We start from the raw sequence: 19,954 nt of genomic DNA, 5'->3' as shown, positions 1-19,954 counted from the left end.
AATGTGGTATTTGTGCTCAGGCACATCAACGGGCACCTCCGCCAGCTGCCAGCCGTAGGGGTCCTTACTACTGGTTAGCCTCTTGCTAGCCAGCAAACACGTACGCAGTAGCTCGGGGAAGCAGAACATGACGTCTGTGGTTGATTTATGCAGAGAATGATCCGAAAAAATGCCAGGTATGTTCGCCAGTTTGCTTAATCGACTGTTACTGTCAGTAGTTCGTGTACGCCATGTTGTTTTTGAAAGGTGTTTGTGGTATTTTTGCCTTAGAATGCCTTTGTGAGGCAGTCTTGTTAGGCTAGCAGTTAGCTAAACTGGCCTCCACAGCCAGTACCTCTGTCATCTGAAAACATTCACATTAAACGTTCAAGAAGTGATTATGGCGTGTCGTACACGGTAATATCATCACTGGCTGGAATTGTACCGCTGTTAATAATCGTCGCCAATGGATCTTCCGTGAAGCTTTAGTAACACGAAAGCCTTTTGATGGCTAGAAAAGACTGTAAGAAACTACATCGATTTTGAGGCACACCGAAGAAGTAAGTTGACTCACTAGTATTTGAGCTCATGAAGTTGGTTTTATAATCACCGTAAGGGTTGCTAGTTTAAAGTCGACCGTTTTCAAACGAAGTTTGGTGCAAATATGCTAACGTCCGTAGCTTTATGACGGAGATTTAAAACCCTTTTACACCCTCTTCTGGATAAAACGGCAAGATGAAGGCTATCATCAATTCTTGCTTTGGATTCCTGGAATGTAAGCAAACATTGTCAAGTTAGGATTTAACAGTCGTGGATTATGCTAGTTTACAACCAGGAAGTAAGAGCTGCACTGCGCGTGGCACACCTGTGCAGTCAATGATGGCCACCACCTTTTCAATATCGCATTTGGAATCAATGCAGTACGCATGCTCAGACCAAGAGTTTGTAATGGTAATGGTTTTTATTTCATTTGAACATGCATCAGATTACAATTGAGTGCATCCCATAATCGGTTCCCAGTTCCACATGTCCAAAAGGAGTAGGAAGAAGCAAAGCTTATTAAATCCTACCCCTCCATCTGGTACTTTTACAATCAGTAACTGTTACATTTGTTCACTTCCTGCTTTCCATAATAGTTTTTTTTTAATAATGTACCTCGTACGAGGTGATATCAGCATCCAATGACATAATGGGTACCATAGTAAGTGTCAATATAGTGATATATACAGCACATCATGACTGGTTCAAGACTCTTCATCCTTGTATTTAGCAAACATCAACTGCTTGTATTGTTTCTTGAATTGGCTCATCGTTGTGCATTGTTTGATTTCCTTACTCAATCCATTCCATAGTTTGATTCCACATACTGAAATGCTATGGCTTTTTAACGTAGCCCTAGCATATAAGTGTTTCAAATGTACTTCTTCCCTGAGATCATATTTCAAAAGTATTGGATGACATTTTTAGCTAATTGGTTATTTTTTGTTATTTATAAATTATTTTAGCAGTTTGAATATGAACCATATCAGCAAGTTGAAGTATTTGTGATTTTAGAAATAAGGAGTTAGTATGTTCTCTGTAGGCGGCATTATGAATTATCCTTACTGACCTTTTTTGCAGTACATTTAGCGAGTGAAGATTGCTTTTATAGTTATTAGCCCATATTTCCACGCAATAAGTAAGATATGGTAGTTTCTTCAAACTGATGTGTCTCTGCAGGGATGAGCTGACCTCAACGACTCTCGACGTCTTCTTCCACTTCCTGGCGAGCGCGAGCCTCCGCTGAGACGTCCCCTCTGGCGCCATCATGTATTGCCTGCAGTGGTTGCTGCCCGTGCTGCTCATCCCCAAACCGCTGAACCCAGCGCTGTGGTTCAACCACTCCATGTTCATGGGCTTCTACCTGCTCAGCTTTCTGCTGGAGAGGAAGCCCTGCACCATCTGTGCCTTGGTCTTCCTCGCCGCCCTCTTCCTCATTTGCTACAGCTGCTGGGGCAACTGCTTCCTGTACCACTGCCAGGACGCCGCCCTGCCGCACACCGCCCACGACCCGGCCATCGTTGGCACCTAGAGAGGGTGGGATGGTGTTGTTGCCGCCATGCTGGATGGACTATGTTGGCGGAGGAGCATCGACCCACGTTTTTGGAGGGCAGAGTTGCGGGCCATGCTGTAAAGACACTTGAACTTGGTGGGGGGCAAGCAAACAACGGACATATTTGTGAAGCACATGTGACCACCACGATTTCTCGTCTCTACTCAATTCTTCTCACAGGACAATCCTCCTCTTTCACTCCGCCATGTCAAGCTTTTTAATCAACTTTCCACCAAAAGAAGACACAAACTTGTTTCTTTTTAGTCTCGTGTTGAGCTGTCCGTGTGTGCTTTGCGGCTTTTTAATTTAAATAAAGTTTCTTTCCCTCACCAGCTGTAGTGTTTTTCATCAGACATCACCAGACCAACAGTTTTAGTAGGGAAGAAGACCTTTTATGAAAAAATAATAGATGTCTGCATCACTTTACAAAAAACAAATGGATGAAAGACAATGCTGTTGCAGATCCGCACCAGCAGATGGAGCTGTGGGGACAGCATTAAAACAGGAAATGTTTAAAGCTGATATTTTTTAAATGTCATTTAAAATCCACCTCACTATGTGTGGGTCCTCTGCCTCAAGTTACCATGGTAACAAAACCTTTCATTTTTTTCAAAGAAAAATGGAAAATTTTAAATGTTAGCCTTTGAGCAAACACTACCTGATGACGCTAGCTATTGACGATGCACGTAACACCAATAATAGCTATTAGCTATTTTCACTTTTCTGATTGTTAATGTTGCATTCACGTGTTAAACGGTGCAAAAGTGTCCGATAATAAGGTTTGCACATTTGGAATTGAGCTCTGAAAGACGTTTCGGATGGCTCTGCACAGTGGCTTTTTTTCTAACAAAAAATTCATCTGACATGAATTCAATCCGGACCTCCTTATATGGGTATGCCCAGATGCTGTAGGCCTCGCCCTGCTTACAGTGTTAGCAATGTCTCCCAGGAAGGGTGTAAGGGATAGCTAAATGTGTTTAGCTTTTCTAAGCACCCACATAGGAATCTTAAAGGGATATTTCTTTCACAGGTAAGGATCAGGCAGAAGTGGTTGGAGTTGGTGGTTCCCAGCCAGCAAGATAAAAATATGCTAATCTGTCAAACACACACGGGATTGTTTCGTGAACATGGATGAAGCTAGACACGGCAGTCTAGTGGTTAGCGCTCAGACCTCACAGCTAGGAGACCCGGGTTCAATTCCACCCTCGGCCATCTCTGTGTGGAGTTTGCATGTTCTCCCCGTGCATGTGTGGGTTTTCTCCGGGTACTCCGGTTTCCTCCCACATTCCAAAAACATGCTAGGTTAATTGGCGACTCCAAATTGTCCATAGGTATGAATGTGAGTGTGAATGGTTGTTTGTCTATATGTGCCCTGTGATTGGCTGGCGACCAGTCCAGGGTGTACCCCGCCTCACGCCCGAAGACAGCTGGGATAGGCTATAGCACCCCCGCAACCCTTGTGAGGATAAGCAATAGAAAATGAATGAGTTCTCCTCCTATTTTGTGTGGAAGTGGTAACTTTTTGGCTTCTTATTTTGTCTTTCCCCACCCTGGGCCATCTCTGTGTGGAGTTCTCTGTGTTCTCCCCGTGCATGCGTGGGTTTTCTGCAGGTACTCCGGTTTCCTCCCACATTCCAAAAACATGCTAGGTTAATTGCCGACTCCAAATTGTCCATAGGTATTACTGTGAGTGTGAATGTTCCATTTCGAAAGAAAATCTTGGGTCTTTGACCGGAAGCATTGAATATTATTTCAGAAACCGGAATATTGACTGCATGTCAACTGGGCGACACCGATGAAAAGTTGATAATTTTTCTACTTTCTGGTATTGCGTCATGACTCGTGACGCATGAAGTCAAATTTTGAGTGTTGCTTGGCTGGACGCGCAGGTTCCATTGAAAATGAATGGAGTAGAGGCGATGTCGCTTCGGCAACCATCTCACACATTTTTTTCTCCACATGCGTAGGTTGTGCAGTTTGTTCCTATACAGCCTCCCTTCCGTATATACTTCCAAAAAATCAAATAATGCTATAGAAATACAATGCATGCCAGAGGGGCACGGGACCCCCGTGGGACACGTGAAAGTTTTTCCTATAGGACGGTGATCTCAGTCTCCAGGTTCTGGTAGAACTCCTCTTGCATTAACATGTCCAGATGCTCCATCCTCTGGAAGGCCTCGTGACCTTTGCCACCTGCCACAAACACACAAGCGCACATCCGCTATATAGCAAACAACCTGGGAGACCATCCAGGAAGTGCGTTCCCTACCAAAAGACAAGACCGCCTCCTTGGCGGCGCTGCGGACGTTATCATCAGCTGAGCGCCACAGCTCCGCGATATAGTCCACGCTCTCGGTTGCCTAGCAACAACACATGCACACACAATGAGACATAATCAACAGAGCGCCGATGTGACGCCGCTCACTCACCATCAAACATTTAAGCGCCAAACAGGAACTTTGCTGGATTTGAACGTCGGTGCTCCTCAAACTCTCGGTGTAGTAAACCACCGCCTGGACGCCATGTTTTGTTAAAACACACTCGACCTGTCGGCTTCGCCGTGCTTTTAATAAAACAAATTTACGTGCCTTGGAACGAAAGGCGCTGCACCCGCCTGCTCGTCGCAGGAAGTCGGCGGCGGCTTTGCACACTTTGTGGTTGGCGTCCAGCTGCAGCCCTGCAAGCGTCTGCAGCGTGAGTCCCAGTGGGAGGAGCTCCGCAATGCCCTGCATCTTCATCCTATTTAAAGCTCGACTCCGTTTGGGTTCCCGCATGGCGCACAGGAAGTACTCTGAAACGGCATTGGATGATTACAACGTTTATATGAGGTCGTGATGCATTCAAGGCCACTGGATAATCCGAAGCATCTCTCAAAAAGTCACACGGAAAAAACATGGCTGATGGTTTATAAAGACAAATAAGGTCATAGAGGGGTCACCTTCCTTAGAGAGGCGGGTCACGTGTTCTCCCAGCGTGCGGATGTTGCAGCGTCGCATGTAAAGTGACAGCTGGAAGACGCTGACCTTGTCTGGGCTGCATGGCGGCAGAGGAGGCCACAACGCCGCCCTGCTGGCCGCCTGCACCTCCTGCACCAGCCCACTGAAAACTACACACACACACACAGGATACTTACAAATACATTTCAGGAACACGTGTACTTATACTTGTACTTGTACTGTACTGCACTTACACAATACAAAAAGCGATGAAACAAAGTTTTGGTTTTACCTCTTTCAGAGTGTCCTGGCTGCTTGGCCTTGACCTTGGCCTTGACCTTGTGAGAGTAGTTCCTCTTCAGTGCTGTGACAAAGTCATCGGAGCGGCAGCAGAATGGTGAGGCGACGTCGCTCAGACAGTCTTCCCAGAAAAGCAGCACCTCCTTTGGAGCCTCCTGCAGGACTAAGGACGACACCTCTGCCAAGGTCATATGCAAGGTCGATACTCAACTCCTACATGCTACATGTTGATACTGTCTACATGTGCTACATATTACAGCTTTATAACTTCTACATGTACTACATGTTACATGATGATACCGCTACATGTGCTACATGCTACATGTTTATATCTTCTACATGTGCTTCATGCTACATGTTCATATCTTCTACATGTGCGACATGTTACATGATGATACCTCTACATGTGCTACATGCTACATGTTCATATCTTCTACATGTGCTACATGCTACATGTTCATATCTTCTACACGTGCTACATGTTACATGATGATACCGCTACATGTGTTACATGCTACATGTTTATATCTTCTACATGTGCTATAAGCTACATGTTGATACCTGCTACATGTGCTACATGCTACATGTTCATATCTTCTACATGTGTTATAAGCTACATGTTTATATCTTCTACATGTTCTACATGCTACATGTTCATATCTTCTACATGTGCTACATGCTACATGTTCATATCTTCCACATGTGCTAGATGCTACATGTTCATATCTTCTACATGTGCTACATGCTACGTGTTTATATCTTCTACATGTGCTACATGCTACATGTTGATACCTTCTACATGTGCTATAAGCTACATGTTCATATCTTCTACATGTGCTACATGCTACACGTTTATATCTTCTACATGTGCTTCATGCTACATGTTCATATCTTCTACATGTGCTACATGCTACATGTGCTACATGCTACATGTGCTACATGCTAAATGTTGATACATCCTACATGGGCTACATGCTACATGTTTGTATCTTCTTCATGTGCTACATGCTACATGTTCATATATTCTACATGTGCTACATGCTACATTTTCATATCTTCTACATGTGCTACATGCTACATGTTCATATCTTCTACATGTGCTACATGCTACATGATGATACCTCTACATGTGCTACATTCTACATGTTTATACCTGCTACATGTGCTACATGCTACACATGCTGCATGCTATCCTAAACATGAGACAAATGAAGGAGGTCAGCCTTTGTACTAACGCTCCCTTGTTGAGACATCATTTTTCTTCTCCAGCAGCAAACAGCTGATTCGCTGCACGATGTCGGCCTGGAGAGACACGTCCTCCAGCAGATCTCTCCGAGCGGCACTCAAGTGGCTCCTCTGGAGCGTCTGAGGAAGTAAGAACATCAAAGGTGAGGCCGCTCTCATGTTCTGCAGCTACCAGCAGGCAGGATGGTGTACCTGAAGTAAGATGCAGCAAGTGTTCAGGTGAATCTCCAGAGCCTGATCCAGACCACAGTTCCCACTAGTCAAAGGAGCAACGAAAAGCTCCTCCTCACAGGTTCTTCTTAGAGAAGTAACACTATTTTGGGGGAAAAGAAGGTTTCTTCTGGCTGCATCGCTGGTGTTTTTTCATACCTTCTGCACGCTAACTCACCCGGAAGCCTCCTCGTCCACGTTGACATCATGTGACAGGAAGTCAAAGCTGCAGAGAACTTCCTCAACAGCCAAGGTGTCTTCTGATGATGAGTTTCTCATCAGGGATAGGTCATTCTGAAGGAGACACTGTTTGGACTCGGACCTACATTAGACCCCGCCCCCCCCCCCAGGACTCGGTAAGGTCCGGCTCACCCGCAGTATGGTGGATAAGTGGACTATCTGCTGATTCAGGACCCGCAGCTCCTTGTCATAGCTGCTCTGGTTCTGCAAGGTTGTCTCCAGGTCCACGATCAGCATTCCCAGTCGTAGCGCCTGCTCTTGAATTCCACTCGCTGAGGGGTGTGTGGCAGCCTGGGGTGAGTCAGGGGAAGCGTCCTGTGACATGTGACGTATTAGCGATAAAATTCTGAAAGTAGAACGCAAGAGAAGACTGACAAACTGACCTGCTCACTGATGGTATCCTGACGTGGCTCCACCCCCTGAGTCTCAGATTGTGGATCTGTGCTGGCTTTGAGGATGTCAGGGGTGCCACACCTGAAGATGGAAATGGTAATAATAATTATAATAATAATAATATAATAATAATAATAAGGTGCAGCCTGCAAGTCATACGGTTCTAGTCCACAGTGAGAAGGTTCTTCTCACCTCTGCAGGTCCGTCACGGAAGATGGTTTACACTTAGCGGCATACACCTCCTCCCACGCCTCTTCCTCCTCGCTCAGCCTCCTCCTCTCCATGGTGTCCTCCCCCTCCTCCCCAAGGGACACATGGGTCCGGCTCCCCCTCAGACTGGTGTCCCGGCTGGTGAGTCAGTTTTGTGAGCGTTAACACTATAAAACATTCATGCATGTTCTGGCCCGCCTACCTGAGGGGGGCTGGACTTGGTTGGCTGAGGTTCGACGTGATGGATGACTGGGACAGGTAGCTCAGCAGGGACACGTCTCCCCTGTCTCTCTTGGGTACGTGGAACGGGACAGAAGCACCCCCATCCTGCAGCTCACGGACCATAGACTGTAGAGAAGATCGGGTCTTAGCAAAGAACAGGACCTGGTCTAATATGAGTCCGCTTCTAGGACCCACAGACCCTCGAGCGGACTGACTCAGAGATGTGGTAGTACTCACCAGGAAGTACTTTTCAGAAAAACTGTCACGCGGGATATTAACCGTGATATAGAGGGACGACGTTATGTCTTATTTTCTCTTATTATATCTACTATGTTGGGTAAACACATGTATTGAGTTGTGGACTCGTATAGAGCAGCTGCACACAATAACCCAGACAGATCCTCCAGAATCTGCACCTATTCCACCTGTATTTTCTTGGATTTGTGCTTCCTGCCAAAACAAAGGACGCTGCGTCTACCTCGCCTGCTTGAGGAGGCGCACTCATTGTCAGACACACTTTGTCAGAGGCAGTGCTGGTGTTTTGGAGCTCAGAAGCCGGACCTTAGCACAAGATCAGTAGTGGAAATGTGGTCATTACACTTGTTTTGTGGGACTTCCCTGTTCCAAACTGCGGTTCTCGATTAGGGACAGGTGTGGGTGATTAGGGGAACAAAGTAAGACGAGGCAAGTTACATACAAGGCAGGAAGTTACATACAAAGAGTCCAAACAGAAACTAAAGCCCAAGAACGTAACATAAGCAAAACTGTCACGCGGGATATTAACCGTGATATAAAGGGATGACTTATGTCTTATTTTCTCTTATTATATCTACTATGTTGGGTAAACAAATGTCGACCCTTTGTATTGAGTTGTGGACTCGTATAGAGCAGCTGCACACAATAACCCAGACAGATCCTCCAGAATCTGCACCTATTCCACCTGTATTTTCTTGGATTTGTGCTTCCTGCCAAAACGAGGACGCTGCGTCCACCTCGCCTGCTTGAGGATGCGCACTCATTGTCAGACACACTTTGTCAGAAGCAGTGCTGGTGACTCAGAGATGTGGTAGTACTCACCAGGAAGTACTTTTCAGAAAAGGAGGGGGTGCTCGGTGCGGTCCAGCTGTGCACAGAAGTCTTCCTGCTGGACCCCCACTGTTTGCTGATGGACAAAGGACCCGCCCTCTCTGCGCTGTCCAGCGGACTGCAAACACACATTGTTTGTTGTGTCGTTGCATATTGTTGTTGAGAAGTATGTGTTTTTCCATCTTACTTCCAGGTGACCTCCATCTGCAGCTTGATGGTTCCCAGCTCGGTGATGTCCACCAGCATCAGCTGAGGACTGGCTACAAAGAAGTGAGCACTGGCGCAGGTTACCGTGCCAACCAGAAGCCAGCCCAAACCCTTGGCTTCCGACACCTGGCGAGGGCACGATAGAGGTCATGGGATGCAGGAGATGTCCATATACAGGGTGGACGGATGATGACCTTGATCTCAAAGTTGTGGTTAATATGCGGGAGGAAGACCATCTCCTCTTCATCCCAAGACTGGACATCGTCACTTTCAATCCTGCCTCGGATCCTCCAGCGCTGACGACCCAACTGCAGCAGCACCTGCACACAGTTTCCTCTTGAAGCAATCTTTGGAATCCATCTTCAGTTAGATCTTGGAGATGAAGGTCCTGCGGTAAGGCTTACCTCATACTGGTCTCCGGGACAGAGTCGAGCAAAGCCGATGAGACCTGCGAGAGAAAATACATGAACACCGTCCGCGCTGGGTGATGGACGGGTACTGGTCTACCTTTCATTTTCACATGCAGTTCTCCCAGGAGGACCTCCAGCTCACCCTCCATGGCCGACATGTCCTGCAGGGAGACCGAGGATCAGAACCACATACCGCTACATACCTCTACATGTGCCACATGCTACATGTTGATACCTTCTACATGTGCTACATGCTACATGTTGATACCTTCTACATACGCTACATGCTACATGTTCATATCTTCTACATGTGCTACATGCTACATGTTGACACCTGCTCCATGCTACATGTTGATACATGCTGCATGTTGATATAATGTATATGTGCTACATGTTCATATCTTCTACATGTGCTTCATGCTACATGTTCATAGCTTCTACATATGCTACATGTTACATGTTCATATCCTCTACATGTGCTACATACTACATGTTGACACCTGCTCCTTGCTACATGTTGATACATGCTACATGTTGATACATGCTACATGTTGATATAATGTATATGTGCTACATGCCACATGTGCTGCATGCTAAATGTTGATACATGCTACATGTTGATACATGCTACATGTTGATATAATGTATATGTGCTACATGCCACATGTGCTACATGCCACATGTGCTACATGCTAAATGTTGATACATGCTACATGTTCATATCTTCTACATGTGCTACATACTACATGTTGATACCTGCTACATGTGCTACATGCTAAATGTTGAAACATGCTACATGTTCATATCTTCTACATGTGCTACATACTACATGTTGATACCTGCTGCATGTGCTACATGCTACATGTTTATATCTTCTACATGTGCTTCATGCTACATGTTCATATCTTCTACATGTGCTACATGCTACATGTTGATACCTGCTACATGTGCTACATGCTATATGTTCATATCTTCTACATGTGCTTCATGCTACATGTTTATATCGTCTACATGTGCTTCATGCTACATGTTCATATGTTCTACATGTGCTTCATGCTACATGTTCATATCTTCTACATGTGCTTCATGCTACATGTTCATATGTTCTACGTGTGCTTCATGCTACATGATACCTCTACATGTGCTACATGCTACATGTTGACACCTGCTCCATGCTACATGTCGATACATGCTACATGTTGATATAATGTCTCTCTCTGCCTGAACAGCCTGAACCAAAAAGTCCCAGCCCACCCTACCGACCTGCATGCTGTGTCTGTGGTTGCGGCCCAGCTCCAAAAGACTCTCCCTGGATGCTCTGGAGGACGGCGAGAGCGAGAAAGCTTGTTTCATGTTGACCACTCCCTGACACAGGCGCCACTGGACGCAGTAGTTCTCGTAGAGTTCTTCCACCTGCGAACACACGGAGACACGTGGAGCGACACGGGCGCATGAGCAGCGTGGACGGACGTGCACACGTTTACCTTGCTGATTTGGAATTCCAGTCTTCGTACATGTCTCTCCTGTGCTCGTATCTCCTGTGGGTGCAAAGACGGGTGAAGATGATGTGAGGGACGTGCTGGGAGAAAGATAAGCAAGAGTCACCTTGTCCAGGTCGTACAGGAAGGCCTGCAGGAAAGGCAGAGATAGGCTTATTGGGAGGAGGCGTGACATTGCTTGGTTATCACTGTCACTTTCATAGGAGCATATCCTTTCCATGTTTATCCTTAATGGTTGCGGCGTTTGAGCGGCTCGGACCGTTGATGCTTCCACTTTCTGAACATTGTTCCTTGGTGTAACAACACACGACTACATATTTCCGAATTCATAATTTATGCTCTTGCGTAACCATGAAACGTCGTAACATGGAAAGTCGTAACACGAGGACCACGTGTGTGTTTGATGTTTGATGTTTGAGCTCACCAGTCTGGAGTTTCTTTTACTCTCTCGCTGGCGTGAGGACAGGAAGTCCATCTCAGCCTGGTGGCGCTGCACATGCTCTCTGCACACACAGAAACACACACACATTCACATGTTTGTGTGAACCTTGATAGAGAGACCTCAGACCTGATACTTAAAGGGGACCTGTAATGGGGACCTTTTTCCACTTTTCTGACATGCAAAATTGTATTCTTGTGTTAAAGCATTTTCGAGGAAACCACGAAATCCAAAAAAATACAGCTGAATAGGTGCAGATTCTGGAAGCACTAGAAAGCTTTGGTGCTATAGGAGTCCACAAGTTAATACAAAAGGCCGAAAAATTAGTTTAATAGGTCCCCTTTAAGGCTTTAGATCTTAGACCTCAATGCTGTGTGGGCAGAAGATGGCAGCCCCGTGCCCCCGGCCCCCCGGTCCCCCGCCCCCAGTAATACACCTGAGGCCTTTGCGTAGCGCCTGAAAGACCCGGTCCACCTCTTCTGGCTGCAGGGACAAGGCGGATCCAAATCCTCTCCTGGAAGACAAAGGGGCTCTTGGAGTTTTTCCTCCAGACACGACTTTGGAGCGCAGTGAATTCCGAGCAGAGGAATGCCTTAAAAGACAAAGATAGCTGAGCGGAAAGGCTTTTTAATGTTGTAAGAGCGCATCAAACGTTTCTTCCTTAACTATCAGAGCTTGTCATTTCCTAGCAATGCTAACTCACCGCCGTTGTCCTGTCAGAGAGCCGAATCCAGTGAAGGAGCGACTCCGCTGGATTGAACTTCCGGGAGAGTCAAATCGCAGCTTCACCGACATCCTGAAAACATGGAAAGTTTCAGTCAGATGTTCTGTTTCCTGTTCCCGACTCAATAACACAAACGTCAGCTGACCAACCACAAGACCTTCAAATGGACACACAGGAACACACACACATCTAACATGCTTTGCGTCAAATGGACTACTTCTGCCAGTAGACCTCAATAAGTGTATTGAGTATTCTTAGTGTCACGCTATCATGGTTTATCCCAAAATACTGTACATTTACTCATGAATGACCAAAACCATTTGGGGGTTAAGGGCCGCACAGTGGTTCGCAATGTAGGCTACAAAGTCAGGAGATCGGGAAGGCCTGGGTTCGAATCTCATCGCTTGCACTGTAAAAAAATCCAAGTTGACTCAACTTTAAAAAAATTAGTAACGTTGCTGCCTTAAAATTTTGATTAAATCTAGCTAATTATTTCAGGTCATTTCAACTCACAACAAAGTTTCTCCAACTTAAAAGATCAAGTTCACTTAACTTATTGATTTGTTTTGGGAACTTTCTTTATTAGGTCAAATACTTAAGTACTTCGGTGGTGCATTATTTAAAAAAAACAACAACCTTAAACTGTATTATGGAAAGCAGGAAGTGAACAAATGTAACAGTTACTGATTGTAAAAGTACCAGATGGAGGGGTAGGATTTGCTTCTTCCTACTCCTTTTGGACATGTGGAACTGTGAACTGATTATGGGATGCACTCAATTGTAATCTGATGCATGTTCAAATGAAATAAAACCATTACCATTACCATTACCATTACCATTTTTGTTGTATCAACAATAGAACTCAAGTAATCTCAACTCACTTTTGATTTAGTCTAACTAATTAGCTCAAGTTAATTCAACTCACAATTAAATTGAAATTAATTAATTGAAATAATGTGTTAACCTGATTTGAAAATGAGTTGAGATTACTTGATTGACATTTTTGATACAACCAAAATATTTGGTGCACGGGGAGAACATGCAAACTCCACACACAGATGGCCGAGCGTGGGGAAAGACAAAATAAGAAGCCAAAAGGTTACGACTTCCACACAAAATAGGAGGAGAACTCATTCATTCATTCATTTTCTATTGCTTATCCTCACAAGGGTCGTAGGGGGTCCTGGAGCCTATCCCAGCTGTCTTCGGGCATCAGGTGGGGTACACCTTGCCAGCCAATCAAAGGGCACATATAGACAAACAACCATTCACACTCATAGTCATACTTATGGACAATTTGGAGTCGCTAATTAACCTAGCATGTTTTTGGAATGTGGGAGGAAACCGGAGTACCCAGAGAAAACCGGGTAGAACATGCAAACTTCGCACAGAGATGGCCGATGGTGGAATTGAACCCTGGTGAGGTCTGCCGCTAACCACTCGACTACCGTGCCGTCACCCCTAGTGGTTCCAATTCACCATTAAAAAGCAGAGAAGAAGAACATGTTGTCATTGAAATTCTGACCAGTGCTGACTTGGCACAACTTGAGTGGAAGAAAACATGTTATTTCAGATAAAAACTCCTAAGAGACACTTTGCTTCTTTCCAAATCAGCATTACATTTGGCTCCATCCCAACTTAAACAACGCTGGCTCATTACAGAGAGGTCAGAGGTCAAGCATGACTCATGTTCTCCGGGGAGAAGAACTATGCTGCACACACACAAGCATCAACATCCTGCTCGTACGGACACACCAAAGTCACTTGGTGGTTATACGCTATATGTGTTCCTGACTCCGAGACCACGTGTGGGACGCTACACTTCCACAGAAAAAGGTCTGACGAGGAACTTCCTGCCCACCACATGCTGTGCCAACACGCCATTCTCACACAGGGATGCTCGCAACGTGGTGAAAAGTGCTCGATGTCGTGAAGGCAGCAGCGTGTTGCTGCACGTACGCTTATCTTCTATCAGCAGCCAACAGATGAGAGACGCCCGCCGAGAGACGACAACACGTAAACAGACACACACTGCTGCTCATGATGGATGGCGGCTCGCAGCGAACACACACTTCTCCGTGACATACATACAGAACACCCCTCCACCCATGTTGGATTAGATCAGTCAGGCTTCGCTCCAGGGTTTGGGGCTCATACAGAACCTCACATATTATTAGACTCAATCGTGTGGACAGATAATATCATATAATACAGGGGTGTCCAAACTTTTTCCAGCAAGGGCCACATAGTAAAAGGATGCAATTTGGCCATTTTCATATTTTGTGAAGCAACACATGTAGACTAAGATATTAATATTTCAGTTTTGGCATTGATTCATTCATTGATTCATTGGGTCGCGGGGGGTGTTGGAGCCTATCCCAGCTGTCTACACCCTGGACTGGACGCCAGCCAATCACAGGGCACATATAGACAAACAACCATTCATACTCACATTCATACCTATGGACAATTTGGAGTTGCTAATTAACCTAGCATGTTTTTGGAATGTGGGCGGAAACCGGAGTACCCGGAGGAAACCCACGCATGCACGGGGAGAACATGCAAACTCCACACAGAGATGGCCGAGATTGGGGAAAGACAAAATAAGAAGCCAAAAAGTTACCACTTCCACACAAAATAGGAGGAGAACTCATTCGTTCATTCATTTTCTATTGCTTATCCTCACGAGGGTCACGGGGGTGCTGGAGCCTATCCCAGCTGTCTTCTGGCGAGAGGCGGGTGGGGTACACCCTGGACTGGTGGCCAGCCAATCACAGGGCACATATAGACAAACAACCATTCACACTCACATTCATATCTATGGACAATTTGGAGTCACCAATTAACCTAGCATGTTTTTTTGGAATGTGGGAGGAAACCGGAGTACCCGGAGAAAACCCACGCATGCACGGGAACAACATGCAAACTCCACACAGAGATTGCTGAGGATTGAATTGAACCCTGGTCTCCTAGCTGTGAGGTCTGCGCGCTAACCACACGACCGCCGTGCCCCCCAGCTTTGGCATATAAGTGAAAAATCCTATTATCTTCGCTCTTTTTCTTAATTTTCCAAATATTAGGCATGTTCGATTATTATTGGGCTGATATCAGTATAAAAATGCAATATCGGTTGATATTGGTATCTGAGTTTTTCCCAAACATGAAAACTGATATTAACCTTTAGATGCATGAGTGACTGGACCCTACACTCTTCCATAAGTGGGTCAAAAATGACCCATTTTGGTTAGGAATAATGCTATAGCGGTGGAATGGCGATCGAGTGGTTAGCGCGCAGACCTCACAGCTAGGAGACCAGGGTTCAATTCCACCCTCGGCCATCTCTGTGTGGAGTTCTCCCCGTGCATGCGTGGGTTTTCTCCGGGTACTCCGGTTTCCTCCCACATTCCAAAAACATGCTAGGTTAATTGGCGACTCCAAATTGTCCATAGGTATGAATGTGAGTGTGAATGGTTGTTTGTCTATATGTGCCCTGTGGTTGGCTGGCCACCAGTCCAGGGTGTACCCCGCCTCTCGCCCGAAGACAGCTGGGATAGGCTCCAGCACCCCTGCGACCCTCGTGAGGAAAAAGTGGTAGAAAATGAATGAATGAATGTCCGGACTTTAGAGACACCATTTTGTTTGACCCTGAACAATTGAGTGTTTTATTCATATACAGACACTCACACATGGGGGAGAGGGTCAAAGGTCATTTTTATGTGTGCATAAACAGCATAGACTTTAATGACAGGCAGCAATGAGAGTCCAAGTAAGAGTGACTATGAGCATTGTTCACCGCATATACGTGCGCATGTAGCTAACATAAACGTTATTAAGTGTGGCTCAGCTTCATGCTGGACTATGTTTGACAGCATCCTAAATCTCAAACTAAAACTAAAACCAAGGAAATTATATTTAGACATATTTATATATTAGACGCTTTCACTGGCCGCTCATGAAATAATGTTTAAAACTCGAGATGATGCGATCGGTCGGTCGATTTGATCGCTCCCAAACCTCCCAAACCTACACGGCCCTGTGTGAAAAAGTCATTGGCCCCCTGTTAAAACATAATATATATATCTAATATATATTATATAATTATAATATTATAATAATATATATTTAGATATTGAGCTCTATTCATCCGGAAAACATTATAAAGACATTTCTAAAGCTTTGGGACTCCAGCAAACCCCAGTGAGAGCCTTTATCAAAAAATGGTGAAAACATGGAACAGTGGTGAACCTTCCCAGGAATGGCTGCCCAACCAAAATTACCGTAAGAGCGCAGCGCAGCGACGACTCATCCAAGAAGTCACAAAAGACCCAACAACAACATCAAAAGAACTGCAGGCCTCAGTTAAGGTCCGTGTTCATGACTCCACCATAACAAAGACACTGGGCAAAATCGGATCATCGAGTTCCAAGACCAAAACCGCTGCTGGACAAAAACAACATTAAGGCTAATTTGGCCAAAAAACATCTTGATGATCCCCACCATCTTTGGGAAAATACTCAAGAGTTGAACTCCCATTACATCTGGGAAGTTACGCCGCATTTCAAAAAAAGAACATCATACCATCAGTAAAATATAGTGGTGGTAGTGTGATGGTCTGGGGGTGATTTTTCGCTATCTGTTGGTGAACTCAAGCTGAAACCAACTTGGGTTCTGAAGCAGGACAATGATCCAAAACACACCAGCAAGTCCACCTCTGAATGGTTTTGGAGTGGCCTTGTCAAAACCCTGACCTAAATCCCATTGAGATGCTGTGGCATGACCTTAAAAAGAACCTCCATTGTGTGGCTGAATGACAACAATTCTGCAAAGATGAGTGGGCCCAAATAAGAGACTCATTGCAAGTTAACACAAACGCTTGATTGCAGTTGTTGCTGCTAAGTGTGGCTAAGTGTGATTAACGATGGCCCCGGCCTATAACACTCATGACAAATGAATTAAAAAATTGTACAGTTTGTCTATATCGTTGGTATTGGTATCGTCCGATTTCACTCATGAATGATCAGAATCATAATTGGCAGCATCAAACACTTATGGGAGCATCCCTATTTAAATCGCAATCAAAGAGGTCAAACGTGGACATGTGACAATAATAGAACATTGTTACTGAAGGTGGACCACAAAAGTGATTCGGAAACGAGACAGGAAGTCCCGCCCGGGTTCTTTTAGCGTCACACCGTTTACAGCGGCAACAAGTCTGTCCGTTTATTGTCAAGTCGTCACTCTCATCCCATCACTTGAAACACTTCTATGCTAGGACTACGTTAAAAAGCCATAGCATTTCAGTATGTGGAATCAAACTATGGAATGGATTGAGTAAGGAAATCAAACAATGCACAACAATGAGCCAATTCAAGAAACAATACAAGCAGTTGATGTTTGCTAAATACAAGGATGAAGAGTCTTGAACCAGTCACGATGTGCTATATATACCACTATATTTAATTTAATTAAATTTAATTTTATGTTATTTTATTTAATTTCATTTTATTTAATTTCATTTTATTTAATTTTATTAATTAATTAATATTTATATACTATATCACTATATTGAGTACCCATTATGTATATAGTATATGGTACCCATTATGTCATTGTATGGTACGAGGTGCATTATTAAAAAAAACAAACAAAAAAAAACCTTGAACTGTATTATGGAAAGCAGGAAGTGAACAAATGTAACAGTTACTGATTGTAAAAGTACCAGATGGAGGGGTAGGATTTAATAAGCTTTGCTTCTTCCTACTCCTTTTGGACATGTGGAACTGTGAACTGATTATGGGATGCACTCAATTGTAATCTGATGCATGTTCAAATGAAATAAAACCATTACCATTACCATTACTTTGACTGTCCAAATCCACCCTGTTCGATTCCATACCGCTGTGCTTGTACCAAATAGGAAGTAAAGAGCAGCCTTCACACAATCATAAAATAATAGAAGTACTAAAGTCAAGCCAACTGTGCTGCTTGGAGGAAACGTGGTTTGTGTGAAGCAAAGGGCATCTGCCTCAACCCCCAGAGCACAGAAGAATGCCACAGCAATAACAGCTGTGGTTGTACTGCAATAGTACTCACCGATATATATATATATATATATATATATATATATGTATATATATATATACTTTCTAGTAACTGTACAGTCACCATAATAATAAGTGCAAAACTGAGTAAACACGTCCAATCCTGAAGCTGTCATTGATGTTCCTCAAACATTCCACAAGCATCCATCAGAAGGAACAATGTTTGGAAGCCCATGCAGTCCAACATCTGCTTCCACTTGTTGCTTCTACATGCAAAGAAACACTAAATAAAATGTCACTTACCTGTGTGCATCAACAACAAGAAGAAGAAGAAGAAGTTAGTCCCACGTCCAACACTTCCTCAGCTCAGAAGTTCCATCTCTGACTGCCAAGGAGGTCCTGGGCCTGTGTGTTGTAAACATTGTGTGTGTGTGTGTGTGTGTCTGCTACGTGCTGATAGCAGCAGCTAAAGACGTTTTAGGACGACGAGGCAACTTGTCCTCTCTCAGCTGTGCTTCCTCGCCACTTTCTTCTCCTCCTCCTCCTCCTCCTCCTCCTCCTCACCGTCCCACTCTTCCTCTTCCCCTTCCTCCCCGTTTCTCTCCCATCTTGACCACTCCCACTTTGTTGTCTCTCCCCTCCCGTCAGTCAACTTCTTTCCATCATAAGTTGGACTTGTCTTGTCTTCCTCCTTTCGTCTTCTACCGGCTAAGAAGACTTGACTTTTTTTTTCTCCGGTCAGACTTTTTCCATACAGCGTCTTTCTTCTCTTTCCACACAACAATTCCAGTCCATTTCCTGCCTTCACTGTGACTCACTCTTATTCTGCTTCACTTCCTCCTCCTCTTTCCTTCCACTCTGCCCTTCCCCCGCTACGCTCGGAGACCACCACCACTTGCTTACCATTCACCATTACACACTGTACCTGTACAGTATGTGCATGAGTCCTAATTTCTTATTTTTTTTGCATGTTTGTCACACAAAAGGGCGGCACGGCGGTCTAGTGGTTAGCGCGCAGACCTCACAGCCCAGAGACCAGGGTTCAATTCCACCCTCGGCCATCTCTGTGTGGAGTTTGCATGCGTGGGTTTTCTTCGGGTACTTCGGTTTCCTCCCACATTCCAAAAACATGCTAGGTTAATTGGCCACTCCAAATTGTCCATCGGTATGAATGTGAGTGTGAATGGTTGTTTGTCTATATACGCCCTTTGATTGGCTGGCGAGGTGTACCCCACCTGACGCCCGAAGACAGCTGGGATAGGCTCCAGCTGATGAATGAATGATCCTCAGGAGCAATGGTGTGCTGTGCCTCGCTTATGCAGCTCAACAGTCCCAAAGCTTTTTTGCCATCAAGAGTTCATTCATTCATTCATTTTCTACTGCTTTTTCCTCACAAGGTTTCCTCAACTTAATTCTTGTTAATATTCTTCTCATAAAATTGACTTTATTTTCATGATATTTGGACTTTATTTTTGTAACATAAACTTTCCAACAAACCTCATTGCTTTATTTGTTGTTTGTTTTTCAACAAATTATGATAAAAAAAACAACATCTATCTGTAATATTTCAACTTTTTTCCTCATAATATTAATATTACTTATTTTCATAAAATTAATTTTTTTCTAATTATTGCCAACTTTTTTCTTCACTCTTTTGACTTTATTGTTGCAAAAATACTGCAGATTTTTCAGTTTTTGTCATTTTTCATGTGAAATTCCAT

The 19,954-nt window shown here is 44.5% G+C and overlaps 2 protein-coding genes and 1 long non-coding RNA gene across 3 annotated transcripts; 2 read left to right on the top strand and 1 right to left on the bottom strand.

Moving 5' to 3' along the window:
* Window positions 1-35: 35 nt before the first annotated feature.
* Window positions 36-2,403, top strand: blcap (bladder cancer associated protein). Its single transcript, XM_058054404.1, has 2 exons — window positions 36-176; window positions 1,699-2,403. Exon 2 carries the CDS (start codon window positions 1,787-1,789, stop codon window positions 2,048-2,050), a length of 264 nt encoding a protein of 87 aa, XP_057910387.1. The 5' UTR covers window positions 36-176; window positions 1,699-1,786; the 3' UTR covers window positions 2,051-2,403.
* Window positions 965-18,802, bottom strand: ripor3 (RIPOR family member 3). Its single transcript, XM_058054406.1, is given in 24 exon segments — window positions 965-4,264; window positions 4,341-4,431; window positions 4,501-4,584; window positions 4,660-4,862; window positions 5,010-5,177; window positions 5,300-5,470; window positions 6,543-6,672; window positions 6,745-7,056; window positions 7,135-7,317; window positions 7,386-7,476; window positions 7,588-7,743; window positions 7,808-7,953; window positions 8,905-9,031; window positions 9,101-9,246; window positions 9,315-9,440; window positions 9,525-9,568; window positions 9,628-9,691; window positions 10,794-10,943; window positions 11,015-11,068; window positions 11,136-11,159; window positions 11,454-11,532; window positions 11,905-12,060; window positions 12,172-12,264; window positions 18,537-18,802. Coding segments are annotated over 23 exon segments (2,898 nt in total). The 5' UTR covers window position 12,264; window positions 18,537-18,802; the 3' UTR covers window positions 965-4,163.
* On the top strand, window positions 6,708-13,210 carry LOC131105908 (uncharacterized). Its single transcript, XR_009120015.1, has 4 exons — window positions 6,708-7,491; window positions 7,596-7,746; window positions 9,107-12,103; window positions 12,189-13,210. It is a non-coding gene; the product is annotated as an uncharacterized LOC131105908 (long non-coding RNA).
* Window positions 18,803-19,954: the final 1,152 nt, after the last annotated feature.

This window comes from Doryrhamphus excisus, chromosome 18, assembly GCF_030265055.1.
Source record: "Doryrhamphus excisus isolate RoL2022-K1 chromosome 18, RoL_Dexc_1.0, whole genome shotgun sequence".
NCBI lineage: Eukaryota > Metazoa > Chordata > Actinopteri > Syngnathiformes > Syngnathidae > Doryrhamphus > Doryrhamphus excisus.
The sequence above is the reverse complement of the archived record's forward strand: the minus strand, read 5'-3'. Positions and strand labels throughout refer to the sequence as shown.